Source organism: Lissotriton vulgaris, chromosome 5, assembly GCF_964263255.1.
Source record: "Lissotriton vulgaris chromosome 5, aLisVul1.2, whole genome shotgun sequence".
NCBI lineage: Eukaryota > Metazoa > Chordata > Amphibia > Caudata > Salamandridae > Lissotriton > Lissotriton vulgaris.
In genome coordinates this window covers 858,466,357-858,487,594 of record NC_141693.1, presented here as the reverse complement: position 1 = coordinate 858,487,594, position 21,238 = coordinate 858,466,357, and the positions used below count along the sequence as shown (strand labels likewise).

The 21,238-nt window shown below is 42.2% G+C and overlaps 1 protein-coding gene across 3 annotated transcripts in view; it reads left to right on the top strand.

The window, feature by feature from the left end:
• The first annotated feature begins 1,138 nt into the window (after positions 1-1,138).
• Positions 1,139-21,238, top strand: part of RET (ret proto-oncogene) — a 265,881-nt gene continuing 245,781 nt past the window's right edge. For all 3 annotated transcript variants that reach the window (XM_086922421.1, XM_086922420.1, XM_086922424.1), the window contains exon 1: positions 1,139-1,875. In XM_086922421.1, the coding sequence (XP_086778547.1) occupies positions 1,818-1,875 (58 nt within the window). In that variant the 5' untranslated portion in view covers positions 1,139-1,817. The remainder of the gene's footprint in view (positions 1,876-21,238) is intronic.

The following is a 21,238-nucleotide window of genomic DNA, read 5'->3' as shown; positions in this document are numbered from 1 at the left end:
CTTCAACTTAAACACCCCAAGCAGAATCGCCAGTTACCATATTTAGGCTTCGAACGACGGGAATCTGTGTTGGAAATTTCATATCAGGCCCCAAAATGAGACACAAATTTGTGCATTCGGCTACAAAAAAAATGCTGAGATAAATCATCTTCAGTTCTTCGATGTCTGCAGTGGTTTTACAGAAACTGTATTGAAGGGTTTAATAGTGGTACACAGAGTGTGCTAAATTGGTCGAGTCTTGAACGCTATGAGAATATAAACACAGGTGGGTGGAGTCATCTGCCCAGGATCACAGGTGTTATCAGTGGCGGAAGCTGGAATAACGCCGTGGAGTGTTTATGGCTCGACGTCCGTCGGTTCATTTACCCACTGGACCACGTTTCCCTTGCCTGCCTTGATGCGTGCCCGTTTCAAGCCGGGCTCTTTTTCTTCAAAGACTTCTGCAGTGCATTGAAGCGGGAGCTGGTCCCCCAGGGTTCAAAAGGCCGACGCCAGAAGCACTTGATCTTACCTCTTTACCTATCAACCCAGGTACCATGAACCAACGCGGTGTCGCTTTGCCCGGGCTCCAATTCGAAGTTTGTGACCACATTGTACGGTTTTAGCCACCACTCGGCCTTGCAGTGAAAGACAGAATTCAGCAGCAGGCGCGAGCTCCCGGGCCCGTCCGATCCGTCCATCCCTCGCCCTCCCCTGACGCGCACTCTCTAGCTTTCCTCGTGGTTGCTCATCACCTTGTCCCTCACAACTGTGCTCACGGTGATCGAACCCATGTTGAGCTCATCGAGCCTTATCGATAGAATTATGACACAATGAGATCCGTTATTGTGTCTGAAGCATTAACAACATTTCCAGTAAAAAGAACTCTCATTCTTCGCAGGTCATTGGCTGCGTCCCTCCCTGCAGTTTGGCAGCCACTGTGCGGGTTCCTTCAGCCCCTGTACCGTGGCCCTCGTCTGTGGTGCTGCACTCTCTCCTCTCCCCTTCCCTCCCTCCACTCCCCTCTGCTCCTGGCTGCAGTTTATTAATTAAACCGGGTGTAGCTGAGTGCCCATTTGCAGCTCGAGGGCGGGGTGTGGGCGGAGGGGAGGGGGCTTGAATCAGGAGGGGAGAAAGAGGGCACTGGCCGCCGGGGCTCACTTGGACTGCTGCTGCGCCACTGGAAGGACCCGAGCACCTTGGCACATCCGAGAACTGCGCGCTGGGCACCTCGCCAGCCCGACGGGACCACTGCGCTATCCACGCGCGCGCGCACCAGCTGCGGGGCATCCTGCCACCCTAGCCCCGGGCGTACAGAAAACTTGAGTCTGCTGGAGGGATGACCACAATCTCTGTTTAGTAGTGCCCCCGTCTTTAGGAGACGCACATTCCTGGGTGGCATTTTGGCACCCTGCGAAGGGACGTGGCACAGCCTAAGATTGGAGCATCCTCGCTGGATGTCCTGACTGTAGGAGCCGCCACACCCCTCAGCGCTCGCTCTGCCCACCTCCCCCTGGAGGCAGGTCACGGTAAAGGGCAGTGGCCCCTTGTGGGAGAGGCGGACAGGTGCAGGAGGCACGCGCCGACCCTCCCTGACGGGGCAGCATCCCCCGCAGAGGACCACCGCCGAGGAGGATAGCTGAGCATCGGACGTGAACAGGTTCATTGGACTCGGCGTCCTCCGGCTCCACCCCAGGCTATGGGGCAGCCCGGCTGACTCCAGCACAGGCACCGTAGGAGAGGAGACGCCTCCACAGCCCCACAGACTCAGACTGGCCCCGCCATGAACTGAGGGCGAGAGGCCAGCGAAGAAGTGACCGACTCCCGGAGCGCACAGCATGGCCCCGGTGCCAGGCGCAAAGTGGGCGCTGCTGGGCATCCTGCTCCTAGCAGAAGGTAAGAAGAGCGGATATATGTTGCTTCATTTTTTTGTTGGTTTGTTTGTTTTAGACTTTTAGTAATGCACACTATTCTGGGGCGTCTGTGATAGTGTAGAAAGGATACATTTGCGTTTTATGTACCTTTGTTTTCTTAGTCAGGAAGGCCACGCGGTTTCAAGTTGTTGAACATTGCATATGTAGCAATCCCCTTTATCATTCGTAGTTGTATTATCGATAACGGGCGGATGAAAATCTGGACTGGCCTTGCCACTTCTCGAGCTCATTGCCAACTGGTCCAACAGGTGAATTAACCTAATGGTCTATCAGGACTGCCACAGTACCTACGTGAGTTGGGCTTTTGGTATAAGGAGTTCAAAGTCTACTCTGAGTTTCGTGTTAGCCCTTTTATTAATTGTACTTTATATTCTTTAAATTTCGTGTCCTTTCATTTAAAAAATAATAATCCTCTTTGTATTCGTCTGTATTGAACTAGCAAGTAGACGTGAGGAAGCTATGGACGCTGGATTGTTTTTTAATCTCGGCGTCCCCACTGCGCTGCATTGTGTGATCCTGCGCAGTATCACCCCAGTCTTTCATTTCACGTATCTTGCAAACTTTGGGTCGCCCAACCGGGAATACATGTTGATATTGAAAAGCCTATGAGAAATGGGTGTTTGAGCATGTCTTAGCCTGATGAATTTACCACGTGAAAACCAGAACATTGGGTCAAGTTCTGTTCTAACACCTCTGATTGTTCGCTTCTCCGGGGTAACAACGGGACCTGCTCCCTGGGCCGCTTGTCACGCGTCAGTGAGCAGGGCTTGCTAGGTACGATGCTATTGGCTGGGAGCCCCGGGATGGAGATCCCCGCAGCTGCTCCTTTCCCAGAGTAAACAAGCCCCGCTCGTGCCTCCTATCGCCATCTGCCCGTGTTTGCCACAAAGGCTGTCCAGGCAGGTGAATAAATCCGTTTCTTTCATCCATCTATTGTGCGACCGGTCCTCCCCGCAGTGTTAGTTCCGAGTCATATGAAAATGCGGTTCTTAATATAGTCCAACACATTTATGAATAGCTGGTGACCTTGGGGCTTTATGACCAATGATAAACCTTTGTCTAGGGAGGCTTTTAATTTAGTTTCACTGCTTCCCTTTTCTATGAGCAACTGGCGCCTAGAAGCGCCGGTGCGGCACAAACCACATTTTTCTCGACTTGTGTGGTTTGTGGACTATTGTGGCACGTGACAGCCGTTTGAACGAACATCAGCCATCAGCCGTGCTAAAAAATTTCATGTTAGTGGAAATTGTGTGATATTAAAGGGTGGAAGCCATACCCTTCCGTATATGAGTTAGTGAGATAGTCCTAAGGGTTCAGGCCATGCTGCAAAAATCGAGGTTTCACTAGGAGTGTATAGAGGCGAGAGGATACGAGGGCGAGCCTTTCGCTTTTTCCAATGCTGGTGAAAATCAGTGTCATTCAGTTAGCTCTAACTAGCAATGATTTTTGAGTGTTAAGTACTCACTGCGTACATTTAATGTGATCTGCGGCTCATACATTTGAATTCTGGGAGGGGTAGTTCAGGCTTTCATTCTCAATAGCATCTGCTATTTATAGCACGTTGCAAACAACGCTCATACCCCCTTTATATAAAACAAAATTATGTTACCATGTGGAATGTTAACAACGAGCCATACACTATATCGCTTTGTAGGGTAGGCCGTCCTTGTGGTCAGTTTTCTACTGTGCTTTCGCACTGTTTCCGCTATTGTTTTTAAGTTTTTGCCCTTTTTCGTTGGCGCCCTGTTCCCACATTTTGTTCACCGTCACACGTGGTCTCCAGTCAGCCACAAATGCTGCATTCAGACGGTTACTAAACAGTAGATAGGTTCGACCAGAGCCTTCTCATAAAAAAAACAACAACACAGTTACACTGTTCCACAAGATCTGCAACGGTAAAGGATTTTTGTTTGTGCTTCAAATGACTAATTCCAGAGCCACTGGAATTATGTGGCAGAGAAGGACTAAATTATGCAGCAGGTTGACTACATTTTGTGGCAAGAAAAGGCAAATTATGCTCCATAAAGCGGCACATTTTGTGACAGTATATCTTAATTATTTTGTCATTTTTTTCACACGGTAACACTGTCCGGGCAAAGATTTCACCTTGTCAGTGCCAATTTAACATTCAAATACAGCAATAAGAAATTGAAAGAAGGCCAGTCAATCTTCACGTAGGGTCTTTGCACTGCGCAGGACATGACACAACCTTTTTAGTAACGTTTGAGCTAGAAAAACACATCTACAGCAGTTGATGGAATGTGTGTCAAATGTGTCAATTTCATATTTTTGGGGGAAAATGTAGAATTGCATGATTCCAGTGGCCCTGACTATTTCTCCCAGTCACGCCAGTGAGAGCTTGAAGACCTGGCTGAACAGTTCCATTTAGTTATTGTGCTCTAAATTGTCATAGAAAAGTACTTTAGACATAATTCTGCTTTAAGCAGGTCTTAAAAACAGAGAAATATGAATGAAACATTTGTGCTTGTCTAAAACAGAATGAAGCGTGGCCTGGCAACATATTTCACAGCATCAGTCTTTTTAATATTTTTATTTCATCTTTTCACATTTTTGGAAAACTTTTATAAATGCTTTCTGACAGTTTTTGTCTTTTTACCGGCACATCCATCTTAGTGTAATAAACTAACCTATAAGATTAGAGGTGTGGGTGTTACGGAACCATACCCAGTTAAGAATCTTGGTTCTTGGTGCTGTCACATGCCAGGGGTGTCTGGAGTGGGTGGGGGCATGGGGGTATGGGGCTCAAGGACTGGGTTGTAGGAAGAGGTTGCATAGACACAAATAAAGGATTTCTCATCTATGTTGACGCTTCGCATAGGGCACCGAGCCCAGTTTTGATGCAACATCTAGTTATGATGGCCTATTTTGAGGTTTTGTGCCCCCTTCGAGAATGCCCTATATGGATCTTTCTAGCTGTGTGTCCCATTTCTCTTTTTTTGTACTAAATCTTGAGCATCAATGCTGGGTTTTTGTACCTAGTTCAGGATGGAGTCCTGGTGTTTTACTCAATGTCTTGGATGTCACGTCGGTACCAGGTTCTAAATGACAAGCCTGGGAATTGAATCCAGTTAGGGTGACCACGTCTTGGGTTTTGTACAGAGTGGGAGTTCCATGTCGGTGCCTTTGTTCTAAGGCCTGAAATCCACATCAAGGCACTGCCTAGTTCTAGATGCCTTGTCTGGGAGTTTGTACCTAGATTCCACATACTTTGCCTTTTTGACCTAGCAGCTGATGCCATGTCTGCCAATTTGTAGTCAATTTTTGATACCATAGCTAGAGTTGGTTCCTGGTCCTACTTGGGGTATTTAGTACCCAATTCTGGATGCCACATCTGGTGAATTGTACCAAGAATTGTATGCCTGGTTTGTTATGTTGTGCCCAGTTGTAGAATACATGGATGTCTTATACCCATTACTGGATTCTTAGATCTGTGATAAATCGAAGCCTACTTTGGGTGCTGAGTCCCAGAACTGTGCATAAATGAGGCACTGATTTTAAAAAGTTCTCCAGGCCATACTATCTTAGAAGGCTCCATACCAATGCTGACAATTTGCTGTTGGGTCTGTGCCTAGCCCTTGTTGCCCCATCAGGCCCAGAGCACCTGTTCCGAATTTAATGACTGTTCCAGATATTCCATGAAGAGAGAAACAAATTATTTTGCCTTCAAGTCTTACATAAGAGAATTTTGGGGAGTGCATGGTGAACTTGGTGTGAAGGTCTGTGTCTATGTAAGACTTGAAGGCAAAATAATTTGTTTCTCTCTTACATTTCTCAAGTTTTTTGTTTATGATCTATTTCTCTCATTTTCCTGTTTCCATTACATGTGGTAGTTTTAATTGCTGCCAGTTTTTGTTTTAGACTATTTTGTGCTTTTCTTTACCTCTGATTCAATGAAAATCTGGGCTGAGCCAGTACCAGCAAAATATTTTTCCACATTTGTAGTTGACCATGTGACATCAATAATGTGTTGGTTAGAGCTTTTTCAATCATTTAGAATTTTAGCTAGATAATGAAAACACTTCTAAGCACGTGGACCAGACAAGAAAGTCACACCCAGTGATGGGTTCAAGTCTACAGAGATAAACCCAGACTTTGTACCACAGTGCAACCCATGACCTATAATGTGCACCAGAGCCGGCGCAACACCCAAGAAGAGATGGCAGAAGGCGAGCCACACCCAGGCATGCGTACAAGAGTAAATGATGTATCATGCATGGCTACTAAAGCTCAAGACATGCACAATCAGGGGTACAAAGTACAGGCCATCCTCAATGAGGTACCTTCATTGGAGCTAAACAAAATGGGTACCACGTATGAGCCTCAGTCAGTGAGGAAGCTGAACGTGAAACATAAATAGAGGTGCCATAGTGGGCGCCACACCCGGGCATGACTATAACCGCAAAAGCAACATCCGTGCATGGGTACCAGAGTGCAAGGTAAACGCAATCAAGGGCATAGAATGTCAGTCACACTCAGTGTGGTAACTGAGCGTAAAGTATAAAAAATATACACCAAAAGCCATGAGTGCCAAAGCAAAGGAGCTACCTATGTACGGGTTCCAGGGTGTGAGCCACGCTGAGTGAGGTACCCGAGTCTGAACTATAGTAAAGTGGCTGCCTGTTGCAAGGCACAAGCAGACAGAGTGTGGCAGTAGTAACCACAAGCAAGAATAGGTACCAAAACATAAGACAGCCTCAATCAATAGTACTGGACCTGAGCCATCCCCGAGAAAAGGCGTCAAAACATGAGCAACACCAAAGAGTGAACCCCAAAACCCAAGTAACACCAAGGGGATGGTACTAGTATCTGAGTCTTAGGAGTACCGGATTGTTAGCCACACCAAAGAAAGGATTAACCTAACGAGCACGATCTACACCCAGGATTGTAATCTCAAGGATTTGGAAGCCAAGTTCATGTCCAGATATTCATTTAGTCCTAACTGTTGGGGTTTCTGATGCTTGTAACAGCTTGCTGTTTTGCCATATCATTGAACTGAACCACTGGGAGACAAAGTCATTTAAGCAGGAGAGCACAATGTAGTGTAGGACGGTGCTGGGATTTGAACAATTCAGTTCTCCGAGTTCGACACTCGAAAGCTAATTTATTAGTGTACAAACACAATATGATGTGGAGACAAATAAACTGTTGGCTAATAAACTAATCAAAAACTGTTTGTAATATGTCTATTATTCATAACATTGCACTTTTTTCTGAGACAGCAATGCCACACAGGCATTACAAAGTATCCATGCTTCTCTCAGCAAAAGACATAGGGCCTCATTTATGAGGCTGTGTGTCACTTTTGCGCCATACAGATACGTCAGAAATACTGACGTATCTGAAACTCCTTGCGCAATGATGCGTCATACTGTAAATATGACGCATCATTGGTGTCGCAAGGAGGGCGCAATGAAAAGTGACGCATTACTGTTTTCACGCAGCGATGCTCCACTTTTCATAAATGAGGCCCCTAGAGACATTTGGCGTCATAAATGTTTGCTTGCTGAAGTTGTTCATTAAGTTCATTTTGGGGACCTAGGGATTTATTTATCCTTACGAACTGTTGTTCACAATTCTGTGAGAGGAGACTCAACGCTCTGTTTGCTGGTGTCAGAGTGTGCCTTTATTTTGCAGGATTGTTACCTATTCATGAGCTTAGTTTTCAACATTTTGCGTTCCTCGCTGATCTTCTGTTGGTGGGACTAAGGTTTCTTTCTGTGCCGAATCTACAGTGACCCTGGTGTGTTGTTTACTGCAACAAATGAGTTGTTTGTTGTCTGCAGTGATTTCCAAACCAAAAAAATGGATCAGCATGAATTTTATTAATGTTTATATTATGCGAATATGTATAGTGTTTCACATTTGATGAGTGGAGTAAAATGTGTCTTTATAGATTCCGTGTTCGATAGCACAAAAAACTGGGCAACATTCTGTTTGTTCTCTCTTTGGTCAAGGCACACTTTTGGGCAGCAAACTGTTTCTTTAAGGACCACGTTCGAAAATATATCAGCATGCCTCCCTTACAAAAACCTTAAATCTGAGTTGAGGGTAGATAACAACAAATCAAAAAGAGCAGTTGATAAGCTATATAAAAACAGGTACTAATGCAAGTCCTGCGCAAGTAATGGGAAAACACAATTGCCACTTAAATACATGATAAACTATGGTTATTTCCCAATACATGGTCCCCTTCCGTAATAAAAGTACACATGCTCCACGAGCGTACAATTGGTACGTGTTGTCCGAGCAGCATACACCCTTGAATTATGCTTTGTGCATAGGATTCAGGTGTAGATAATATCACCTAGTTATATTGAGTATTCATTGCAATGATCCGAGAAGATTGAATCGGTAAGTAGAGTCACTTGGATTCAGCAATGCGAAGATCTGGTTTATCCCACTAATGAGTGACTTTTATTGGGTAATAGACTCTTCAATGAATTGCTTTCTATGTACTTGGGAGATTGTTTCCAGGCTCTGCAGCAGACCCCATTATTCGCAAAGCAGCAAAATGGCCAGACTTTCATACTGCTGTCACATTCGATAGACCATTCTGTGATCCTTATGGTAGCTGCAGCTCTTTTCTCCAAGGATCCTCCATGTCATGTTCGGGATGTTATTTGTTCTTGAGGGTCAGTTTAGGATTGGAATCAAGTTTCTCATGTTCTCAGGAAATTCTTATTTTTCCTCTCTTTCCAATACTTCTGCACGGGAAACATCATTTACTACTAAGGAAATAGCACGCATAACATTTACCACGCGTCACTCACCACGCAAAGGTCTTTCCCACGCGTATGCCTTCAACGACCGTCTTTACCACGCGAGTGGTATTCCTTCCTGTCGTTCTGCCAGTACGATCTGCGTGGGCTTGGGGGGGGGGAATTTAGGGGCTGGGAGGGGCTAAGGGGGGGGGGTCTCCCCCCCCCAAACAAAAAGCCTATATAAATAAATAAATAAGAAGAAAACTTTAAAAAAAACGCTCTACAATGCTTCAAAACGAACAAGGAAAGAACACGTCATAATAGAAGTCCTTTATCAGTTTTGATAGACGTGTTTTGACGCTTGTTTCCGTGGTCGGTGGAAAAAAGGGCAGATGGTGAAAGACGTACAGGGGTCAGATAAGAATCAAATCTTTGTAAATTAAGGTATTATTTAAGCGCATTATGAAAAAAATAAAAATAAAATGTAAGGGAATCTGTTGTTTTTTATTGTTTAAAACATCGATCTTTTCCTTCGTACTGCATGTAGCCTATCAGTATCATTATGTAAATTTAAAGGAGATGTTTCATAACGTTATTATTGCGGAGTAAAAACATGCGTTGTCAATTGCTGCGTGGTAAAGACAAATGCGAACTAAAATTCGCGTGGTAATGCCATGCGTGGAACTTGTAATCGTGGAAAAAACATATATTCCTTCTGCACAGCATTAGCCAATATCCCTCACATTCCTATAGTTGCACCCATGCTTTTGTCTTTATATTCAAAATTGTTTGGCAACACCATGACCCCTTTGGCAGAAGTGAAGTCCTTGACAATATTCTTAAAAATAAATGGATAATGATGATGATCATGATGATGAACATTTTTCAAAGAGTTCCTGTCATTATATCAGGGGAGCCTTTGCCAGTCTGACAAGCCAAACAAACAGCAATGTATACCTTAATCACCCCTTCCCATTAAAATATTGCTATTCAAATATTTTGAATATGGGCGCAATGGCCAACTGTCAAACAGAGCACTACAACACATTTGCTTGAGGAACTGTAACACAATAAGTACATAGTTTGTCCATGACAAATGTTTCATTTGTATTTTGTTACTTCTCTATTTCATGCGAGTTGTTTTTTCACTCTTCTCTCCATTTTCGTTCTGCTCCATTGCCTATCTCTTTTGTGGTCGATTTGTTGCCTTTGGTTCATGTTTGTGTGGGTATGCACCTTATTGACACTGGATAGAGTTCAGGGCTGCATTTAGTAAACAGTGGCCTGAGGAATCAACTGTTTAAGGTGGCATAAAGATGAGGGTCAGTACCTTTGCATAACGATTTACAGATATTTATTGCCCCTTTGTAAAGATGTGATCAATCAAAACGGAGCAACACTGGCCGGCGTAACTTTTATCCAGTGAGTTTTTTTCCTCTTGCAGGAACTGTAATGAATAAGGGCAGAGTAACGCCGATGTATTTCATAATGGAGGAAAAGGTACACCATGGAAAATGACTCCCTGTCTCTCTGATGGGATGTAGGAAATTGTGGTTGCCTTAATGCAATGCACATTACGTGAAGATGTGCTACTTTCCAGACACCACTTCTTTGTTTCGGAAGATTAAGAAAAGCAGTGAGTCACTCCTTAAAGCTGAAGTGTGATTGTCCTGAGTAATTATTGTGTCTTTAGAAGGGGAGCATGTCTTTAGAATTGTAACAGCACATCACAAATTGAGCTTCTTTAATCTAAACATAACCCAAAATGGGTTGGTGAGAGCTGCAAAGTCCTACACTCTTTGTAAATAATATTTTCATTTTTTGTTGGCAGAAGTTGAATGTGCCCTCTACATAAATTGTATGCAAAACAACTGTTCTCACCTACAATAGAGATGAAAATCAACATTAGACCCATATAATATGTTTCAGCTTTAGTTCACAGCCTTTACAAACGTTCTAAAATTAAATGGCAATCTACACACTAATAAAGCAGTGTATCACCCCAAAGCAAATGGAGGAGTAGAATGTTTCAATCAGATCTGTAAGGCAGACAGTAAAATATATTTGTGGCAACCTGTATACTGAAATTACTTGGATATCAGGCTATATCGAAACATTTAACATACCCAACACAGTGCCCAAAACCTAATGATTTGGGGAACACATCTATTTGTGCTTATGGATTTTATCAAGCCTGTACTAGCATAAAATAGGACTTTGAATAAGGCAGTACGCAGATACAGCAGCAAAAGAGGGATGTAGTGCAAAGGGCTTCCAGGGATATCCCAAGATTAGGGAAGGGTCACGTGGAAGAAATCTGGTGAAATGGCTGACTGGGAATAAGATCAACCAGAGAAGGTGACACACTTGGAATGGTAACCCTTAAAAAGTCAAAATTGAAAGATTTGATATTTCACACATTTATTATGTATTTGAGTAGATAAAGAAAACTAGCAAACACAGAGAGATTGATTTAAATTCAGAGGATGAGTAAAACATTTAGTTAAGTGCTAGGCTTGTGGTTAGCAGATAAAAAAGTACAGGTTGCTACAACACTAATAGGCAATATAAAATCTAGCATCGGACAGGGAGATCAATGATACATTCAATTATTTTGGATTGGGCATTGCCTCTGGACTCCCTTTACACTTAGCGGTGATTCAGGACAAATGGTGTGCTTTACAGAAGAACCACACACAAACACCAAAATATGAGGAAAACTGTGTTTGCACCTGCATTATGTTTTAACCTCGTGAGAATTCTAACAAAAGAAACCAAACTGAGTAGATACTCCAAGCAAAAATATTTACATATGTTTTACTGAAATCTAAAAAAAACTTTCATAACAATTAATAATTTAGAGCAGAACTACATTTCAAGAACACATGATAACCAACGCTTTGTTGAATCTCCATCCTCGTTTGCAGGTTTGGAGTTCCACCTTTACATTGACCTTTTAAGTTATACATTATTGTTTTGCTTGGTAGTGCTAAGTTTGTTCCTATCTGTGACTCCGAGCCAAATCACATCCATGTCATGAACAACAGTCACTGAAGCACTTTTATATCTAGAAATTGGATCGTACACGGAAAATATACCCAAAGCCTTTCATACTGGTGATTTGTGAATTATCACTGAGTAACAATTACATTACTTCGAAATTCTCTTGAGAGAAAAGAACAATTTTTTTTGTCATCAAAACATGATTTTCCAATTAATTGTTACATCGGGGGCTATTTTATTCCACGCTATCTGCTGATGTAGACTTATTATAAAAGACAGCAACTTGTGCATGCTATTTGTATAAAGAATACTGAAAGATCTTAGAAAAAAATCTTTTCTTCCTTAATGTGTTCAACATTTTTACTTACTTAAAGTTCAGGTATTATGCAATAACGAGAGGTTTTAACCATTTTGCCTACGTACTTCAAGAATTTCAGCAAGCACAGAATAAATATATATATATATATATATATATATATATATATATATATATATATATATATATATATATATATACATTAAGAAGCTGCGTACTCGTAACCCCTCTGCCGCGGGGGTAATTCCCCGGCGCGGGGGAGGGGGGGCGCCGCGCCGCGGTGCTCATGGCGAGCCCAGCTCGTCATGAGGCACAGTGAAGCTGTGCTCATGACGAGCTGGGCTCGTCACGACTTCACCCACTTATTGATTCTCCTGCACAGGCGGGGAATCAATTGCACGTGAGAGTGCCTCGGCCGTTATGTGAGCCCAGCACGTCAAGAACAAAGCGCCACTGTGCCTCATGACGAGCTGGGCTTGTCATAAGCATGGAAGGGGTTAAACATCCCATACTGAATGTTCCATCATAAATATAATTCGAACTGAGTAGTAACTTTACATCTGGTAAATTCCTTGAGGCATATTTATAAGTTCCTTGCGCCACTCGTGCGTCACTTTTTGTGTCGTCCCAGTGGCGCATTTTACTGTTACATATTTACAAGGACAGGAAAAATCACCCTGCGTGACTTTTCCTGTCCTTGTAAATGTGGCCCCTTTACACCCAACACTTTGCATGAAAGGAACATTCCATGAGTGTTGATGTGGGTGTTCCCATGCAACACCCATGTAAATGTAAATGTAAATGTAAATGTATAGGCATTTATATCAGTGACTGTTGGAATGCCGGTACCAATCACCTGGTCCGACCACCTAGCAGTCCCATTGTCCCTAGACGTCCCCTGCTCTGATGTTAACTTGGGCACTGGCAACAAACACTCTAAAAGGAGCTTCAGAAATTTTACTAAGGAGGCTCTCGCCCCTTTTATTCTTAACATCAATATTACAACTCAGCGGAAGGTGGATGAGTCGGCTCAAGAACTCACCGATGCCATCACCAGAGCCGCTGATGAACTAGCCCCTCCCTCCTTGAAATCTGCAGCTCGACAGAAGCCAACTGCCCCTTGGTTCTCAGCCGACTTGAGGCTTCTTAGACAAAAATGCAGACAGAAGGAACGTGGGTGGCGTAAATCCTGGGATCCCAAAGATCGAGACGGCTATAAGAGCCTACTACGAGAGTACAAAAATAGAGTCATTAATGAAAAACAGGACTATTTTTCCAACCTAACCTGTTCTTTAACATCCTCTAAAGAGCTCTTTAAAATAGTGGATTCACTGTGCTCTCTCCAGGTACCAGACCCTGTGGTTGCTTCCCAGGAGCTATGTAACGATATATCAGACTTTTTCTACAAAAAAATAGATGATATCTACATAGCTCTACAGTCACAGAGGAACTCTTTGAGTTCTGAGGACTTTTCTCGAATTAAACTGCTGGAATCTTGGAATAGAGACTCCCCCCAGTCCCTTGAACATTTCCCTGCTCTTTCTTTGGAGGGTCTTAATAGCCTGTTGGACAAAACAAAATCGTCTTCCCCACTTGATCCAGTTCCTCTGAAACATCTAAAGAACTGTAGAGATATCATTCTTCCTCCGATGCTGGAAGTAATGAATGGAGCCTTGGAACAGGGCATTTTTCCGTCACTTTGGAAGAAAGCCATTGTAAAGCCGCTGCTGAAAAAGACCACCTTAGACCCTGGAGTACTGAAGAATTTTAGACCCATCTCTCTGCTGCCGGCCCCTGCTAAGATGTTGGAGACCCATTTGAACCTTCATCTTTCTAACTTCCTTGATACCTCAGGTTTCTTGTACGGGTCCCAACATGGCTTTAGAAAGCTGCATAGCACGGAGTCTGCCTTGACGAAAGTCATGGATAACATCCGCAGAAAAGTGGATTTGGGTCAAACCACCGTACTGGTGCTGCTGGATCTTACAGCAGCATTCGACACCCTGTCTCCCCTTACTTTAACATCTAGGTTAAGGGAGGCAGGGGTAGAAGAACCGGCCCTCAGTCTCCTGAGCTCCTTCTTACACCAACGAGAGCAGCGTGTCATGCTAGGTGAATACCTCTCCCCTGCTAAGTCTTTGCAATGTGGGGTGCCACAGGGGTCGGCATTGAGTCCGACCCTGTTCAACATCTACGTGGCCCCCCTTGCAAGACTAGTAAGATCTCAGGGGATGGAGGTAGTGTCGTATGCCGACGACACACAGATTATGGTATCCCTGACCCACTCTGTGAACGAAGCCGCATCAAACTTTAGGGCCTGCATGCAACTTGTTGCAGAGTGGATGATGTCCAACTCCCTAAAGTTGAATGGGGATAAGACAGAGGTCCTGGTCTTTGGCAAAGACCAGGGCATGTGGTCAGGTGAGTGGTGGCCTCCTTCTTTAGGTAGCTGCCCCACACCCACACAATCTGCCAGGAACCTTGGTGTCATCTTTGACACCCAGCTCTCCATGGAGCTTCAGGTCAACAGAACGGTGGCTACCTGTTGGGGCGTCATCAGGACCCTGAAAAGGATCGTCCATTATCTTTCCCCACAGGCACGGAAACAGGTGGTGATCGCCCTTGTTGGCTCAAGGCTCGATTACTGTAACTCACTGTACGCCGGGGTCAACAAGGGCCTTCTGCAGCGTCTGCAGGTTATACAAAATGCGGCAGCGCGGTTTGCTCTCGCCCTGCCTTGGTTGGCATCTATGACCTTGGCTAGGAAGAATCTCCATTGGCTCCCTATTCCCTCAAGGATCACGTTTAAACTCCTCTGCCTAACATATAAGGCTCTAACTGCAGGCTCGGCTGATGCCCTTGGATCGCTACTTACTAGATACGTTCCGAGCAGATGCCTACGTTCCAGTGAGCTTAATCAACTGGTAATCCCTAGAGCCAAGAAGGCTAGATGGGGGAGCAAAGCTTTTTCTATACTGGCACCTCAGATGTGGAACTCACTCCCCCTGGAAATCAAGTCACTGCCTTCCCTCGACCTCTTTAGGAAGTCACTGAAAACTTGGCTTTTTATTAAAGCATACCAGTAAGCTCTGTTTCTGTCTGCTAACAGCCTGTTATTTGACTTAGGCGCCTTGACGCCCACTGGGCATAGCTGCGCATTACAAATGCCATTTCATTCATTCATTCATATATAGCGCACTACTTACCCGTAGGGTCCCAAGGCGCTTCGACCGCTGCGAAACCCTTCCTGGCTTCCTTGAGAGATGGTCCCTTAATGGGTATCTCCAGGGTGAGACCAGGCATCCCCGGCGGTCTGGTGGGGCCGTTAGTGAAGATGAGGTAAGCTAATGCCCAGAGTTGCCGAGTGTGATCGCTGATCAGAGTGGGCACCGAGGCAAGAGAATTATCGAGTCCGCTGACCCTGGTCCAGAAACCTGCCGCGCCGGGAATCGAACCCTGGTCCCGGGCCGTCCTCTGCTCTCGGGTCTGCCGCCTCTAACCAGTGAGCCACACTACTTCACCATGGAACCAGTCACATTTCCAGATTTACGAGGAATCGTAAACCTGGAAATGCGACAAAGTGCTATGTCACCCTAGGGGTGGCATAGCGAGGGGCAACGAGGAGAAATGTTTTAATTTCTCCTAGTTTATTTCCTCTTTCAATGCGTACTGCATTCTACAGCACACATTGAAAGAGGAAAATGTCTGTAGTGATTATATTTGTGCAGAAAGGTGCCACTTCCTGAACAAAAACAATCTCCCCATGACTCAGGCATCCTTTCACCATGGTGCAAGGGTGCCTGCGCTGGTGCGTGGCAGCTGTTTGTGCGCCAGCACAGGGGAGAGTACAGCAATGCAACATATTATTGTAAATATGTTGCATTCCTGTGCTTTGAAAGTTCCACAGCATGGCGCCACCAAAGAGCTTGGGGTGCCGCGCTGCGGAACTTTCTTATAAATCTGCCCCTTTGAATATAAATTCAACTTCACATGAAAGTATTGCTTTGTGGATGCGTCTAGATGAAGTTCTATCTGAGGACACTATGGCCTGTTTTGGATCTGCGGAAATGTAAAATGTACCAATTCCTGGCACGTGGTAAATCAGACATCATCAGGATTGTGCCAGTGTAAATATTGTTGCCAAGATGTAGAGGCAGTAATCCCACTGGTGGTGATTCCCGCAATGGTAATCCTAAAATTGGTGGATTTGCTTTATCTGTCAAGAATCAGCATGCTTCACATTATCGACGGTCTGTATCTCAGGCCTGTAGCAATCTGCCCCACCTCAGTTGGGCTGTTGCTTTGTAATTTTTTGCTATGTCTTGACCAAAGGAATGCCTTATGTCCGAAGCAACCATTAGTTCTTATTTAGCGGTTTTATCTAAGTCAAAGCAGACGTTTTGGGAATAGAGATAGGTCTATCAGCCTGGACACATGGCCCTGCTCTGTGTGACATGCATTGGTTCCCTGTAACCCCGTGCATCCCATTCAGATTTGCCTTGATGACCCTAAAAGCTGTGTTTGGCTCTGTGCTGTGCTAATGGCAGCCCCGGTTGGTTCACCAGAGTTGCCTTAGATTCTTAGAGTAAAGGTATTTACCTGGCCTGGGTTACTACATTTAACTCTGACTAGAACCTAAAGATTTAGCACGTACTCCCTCCACATCCAGGGTGTGCATTGGGCCTCCCACTGTTCCATGCCAGTCTCAAACCCTCTTTTTCTTTCAGCGAAATATATTATTTTAATATTATTTGACCAAATTCAACAAGATTGTTTGCAAATTACTCTTGTGGTACGGTTTAAACCTGAGTTCCAGGAGTAAGCAAGAAACAAATAAGGTATACTCCTGGAAATCAGGAGTAAATCAGTAATATTGTAAGAGTAAATCTTGGTGAATTTGACCCATTGTGTTTTCATTTCATTTATCGTTATTATTATTTTGCAACGTATACTTTAATGTGTCCAAATAAGTCGGAATAGATCTTAATTGGAAAAAATGAAGGATTCAACACTCTTGGCAGTAGTGGTACACCACAGTGGTACATGGCAAGAAAGAAAACACACACTTCATCTGTTATAATTTTATGAGTATGTATTAATTTAGACTCAGGTCAAATAATATAGATTTTATTGTCAAACATAAGGCTTAACTAACTTTAGTCAGAGTCTCCTGACAATTATCACCTTATTGCCATACAACAAACATCACTCAGAGTCAAGTATCGTTTCGGTATCAACATTCGTCTCTAGCTATGGAGAAAGCTCACATTCGGAGCCTGTGATGCGATATTGGAGAAGGTGCATAGAATAATGGATGAAGGTCTGTGTTTAGAGTTGTAGGTTTGAGATGAAATTCTTACTCAATTAAGAGACGGTGTGATGTTGGACAGTTGTCTATGCATTTGTCACTTACATGTAGGGGAGTATTTTTGAGTTCATAGAAAGTAGCACTAGGGCCTACTTTTAAAGGTTCTATCATTCCCTTCTGTAGATTCAAGCAATGTAGCATATGAACCTGCAATTTATATAATATTTTTTACCTTTTTTAAAATGACTTACATGACTTACATGTGAGCCAACAGCATGCGGCTTGTGAACTACTCTCTCTTTGCTTTTAGTGGTATTTGCCTGTCAGGTAAGTCTTCTGATTTCTTAGCAGGCCGCTCTCTCTCAGCTACAAATAGCTGAAGTTTGGGAAATTGATTTCAAGAGAATGATCTTCTAAGAATGATTATGATCTAATTTACATACTTTTATTTTTTCGAGCAGATGCCAATGTTGCTGATAATCTAGCAGCTGAAAAAACGATATTTTTTCATTTGAATTCTAGATTTTAATGAGATTTGTAGAGATTTGCATATATTTCATGAATTATAAGTGAAGATAAATAGATTTTATGTAGATTTTGAGATTTCTGTTTAAGGATCAGCAAAAGCTACATCCAATCAGACTTAAACAGAGCAAAGTGGTAGTTTCTGGGATCTTTGCCAAGAATATCATGTGCCGCAGTGCTCAAGAATAAATAAGAGGCTGATTAGTCTGATTTAGCAGTCTTCTAGTTCTTTCCCAGTATCACAGGCAGAACAGAAGATTTGATAAAAGGACCAATTTTTGTTTCTGTTTTTTTACGAACCAACTCCTTCTGGGGTGTAGCCAACAATCTGCAAAATGGACGAATTCAGCATTCAAATGGCTGGCACCAGGTATTTGATGGCGGCAGAGAAAATAGAGACATTTGAAGACAATGTTGAAACCGCAAAGTTCACTGATGTAAACAGATTGTCGATTCACAACTTTGGCAACAAAATATTTGTCATAATATAGAGTAGATTTGTCTACGAGACGTACCTGATTTTCTGGTGTACTAAGGGTGGGTTAGTATTAACAAAGGTTATGCCATGAAAAATCTCACAGAGTACAAGTATTATTAAAACTGTTGTAATCGTATTTGGTGTTTTAATGGTGCATGAAATCGTAGTTTATAGTAAAAAAAACTGGCTGGTTCTGTGGTGTAGTGTTTGCAAACTTGCATTATTTTTCCATTATAAACCTGTATTTTTATTAACAAATTGCGTGTGACATGTTCAGCATAATTCAAGTTGTCGAATACATGCACAAACCGAATATATTAATTTTATAGTAAAAGCTTGTAAGAGCAGGGATATCACATTGTAACAGACACCACGTGACACTTACACGTGTCAAATGTGGTCCAAGGTACAGGCCACCAATATTCATTGGTCTGCATCAACCCAATAATCTACAAAGCAATATTTAGATTTACAGGATCAAAGTGGGCCAGGTTTTGGATCCAGTATGTCTAATAATTAGGTGCTAAGCTCAATTTATCTTGGTCAGCTGTTTAAAGGTGAAAAAGACAAAATTCTTAACTCTGTAAAACAGAAATTGATTTTTAGTTTTCAAAACCGTATATGTCAAACAGAAGGTACCTGGCATGTGACTGCCTTCACCCCAGCCCGATTAGCTTTCCAAATGCCCTGGTCCACGAGGAAATATCCAGAGTCTGCCTTCCTGACCTGCTGCCTGTTCTGCCTGTTCTTGTTGTAGTTTAGGTGCCACAGCCAACTACTAATCACTTTTTAAGAGATGAGGAAAAAAATGGATGCAGATTTGTGCTGAAGGTTAACAGTCTTACTTTAATCATCTGTGGCACGGTGTCACGCTAAGTTTTAAAGGTTAACTGGAAAGCTTCAGCAAACCTAATGAGAGCTGAAACCATCTTCGTTAGAGCTAGATATATAATTAGGACAAAACCAGAATCTATTAGGGGTTTCTGTATTTTCTTTCTACAGTTTTGCTTTGGATTAATTCTTCAGACTTGAACAACTGTACATATTCTGGATATATATTTTAATACAGAAATGCATATATTCAAATCTGTCAGCTTTCTGGGTTTAGGCCAAATAAATTCAGTTATATGCATTTCTCTCACTGAAAAAAAATCGAATTATTGTTTTACTTCACATGGTAAATCAATTTCTTTGAAGACAAAAATGTCTTAGTAAATATACGACTAGGTATATTCCTTGGTCACATGTGATTTACAATATAGGCAGTGTGATGCCAATGCCTTGTCTGTATGCTTTGCCCAATTTTCTTTTTTCCTTCCCTACTACAAATTGAATACAAATATTTTGAAAACATATATACACAGAAGGTGAAAAGAAAGAATGTCTATGCGACTTTAAGATTCATCTCGAGGTTTGGAGTGGTCGTGTCTACTTAGTAGATGTGTGTTACTGACATTAAAGTAAACAGATTTCTGATTCGTTATTACGGTTCACTGACACAATATCGAAATAATAAATATTGTGATAGAGAAATATCATGTCAAAAATATCAATCACAAAAATATTGTTTCCTTATACATATAAAGGTAAGCACAAAAATAGAAATTTATATATATTGTTTCCCACTAATATAAAGAAATATATACACACTTATCGTTTTTTAATATAGATATAGTTAAAAATAGGTACTATTAAATATTTTAATATATAACATCAATCTAATGCAAATTAAACATGAGCCACTCCAGTCTATACAACAGTAAGGAACGCGGTGCACTCGGGAGCGGTAAAATTGACTATTCCCTTAACAGTTTGTGCAACAGTAGGGAATGTGTTGGACAGTCGAGGGGTAACATTTACTATTCCCACTCCAGCTGGCGAAACAGTAGGGAAATTGTTGGACTCCAGAGGGGTAAAATGTATTATTCCCACTCCAGTCTGTGCAACAGTAGGGAAAGCATTGGACTCATGAGGGGAAAAATCTACTATTCCCACTCCAGTCTGTGCAACAGTAGGGAAAGCGTTGGTCTCAGGACGGGTCAACTTTACTATTCCGACTTCAATAGATGTGACAGTAGGGAAGCCTTGGACTCAGAAGGGGTAAAATGTACTATTTCCACTTCAGTATGTGCACAGTAAGGAAGGTGTTTGACCCAGGAGAGTTAAAATTTAGTATTCACACTCTAATCTATGCAACAGTAGGGTAAGAGTTGAACACCAGAGGGATTACATTTACTATTCACACTCCACTCTATGCGACAGTAGGTAAAGCATTGGACTCTGGAGGGGTAAAATGTACTTTGCCACTCTAGTCTGTGCAACAGTAGAGAGATAGTAGTTCACTTCAAGTAATTAACATATTTTAACAATTATAAATACAAAAATGTTATCTCTAAATTCTACTAAAAATTAAAAAACGTACATAATTATTAAAACATTTATTAATTATTATCAGTTAAAACAAATGTTATTCATGTAATTAAAATACCACACCATATTCACACAAACACCCCATCCAACAATACAATGTAATTGAAATAAAAAAGTATAACACAATTAACATATTTGGCAATAAATTAAACAATTTGTAATAGCTGAATTAATCAATTTCAATGTATTTTTATTTAAAAAACTTCCCACCCTACTTTGCCACAAACACATCAAAACACACCTGTTATAACATAAAATTAATAAAATCCATATTTTTTACAAAAGTATCAATAAATTAAATATTTCAATTATAATTAAGAATTAATTATTACTTAATTAACTTCCCACCCTATTTCATTACAAACTAATTAACACACATCTAAAATGTAACTTAACAAATATGATAATTTCACAATTAACGTAATTATCAATTAAATAATCAATTACAAATGAATAAATAATTAAAAATAATTTCCTAATTAACTCCCCACCCTGTACCTCTAAAAACCCAACAACCTGTACATAACATATATTGTTAATTTT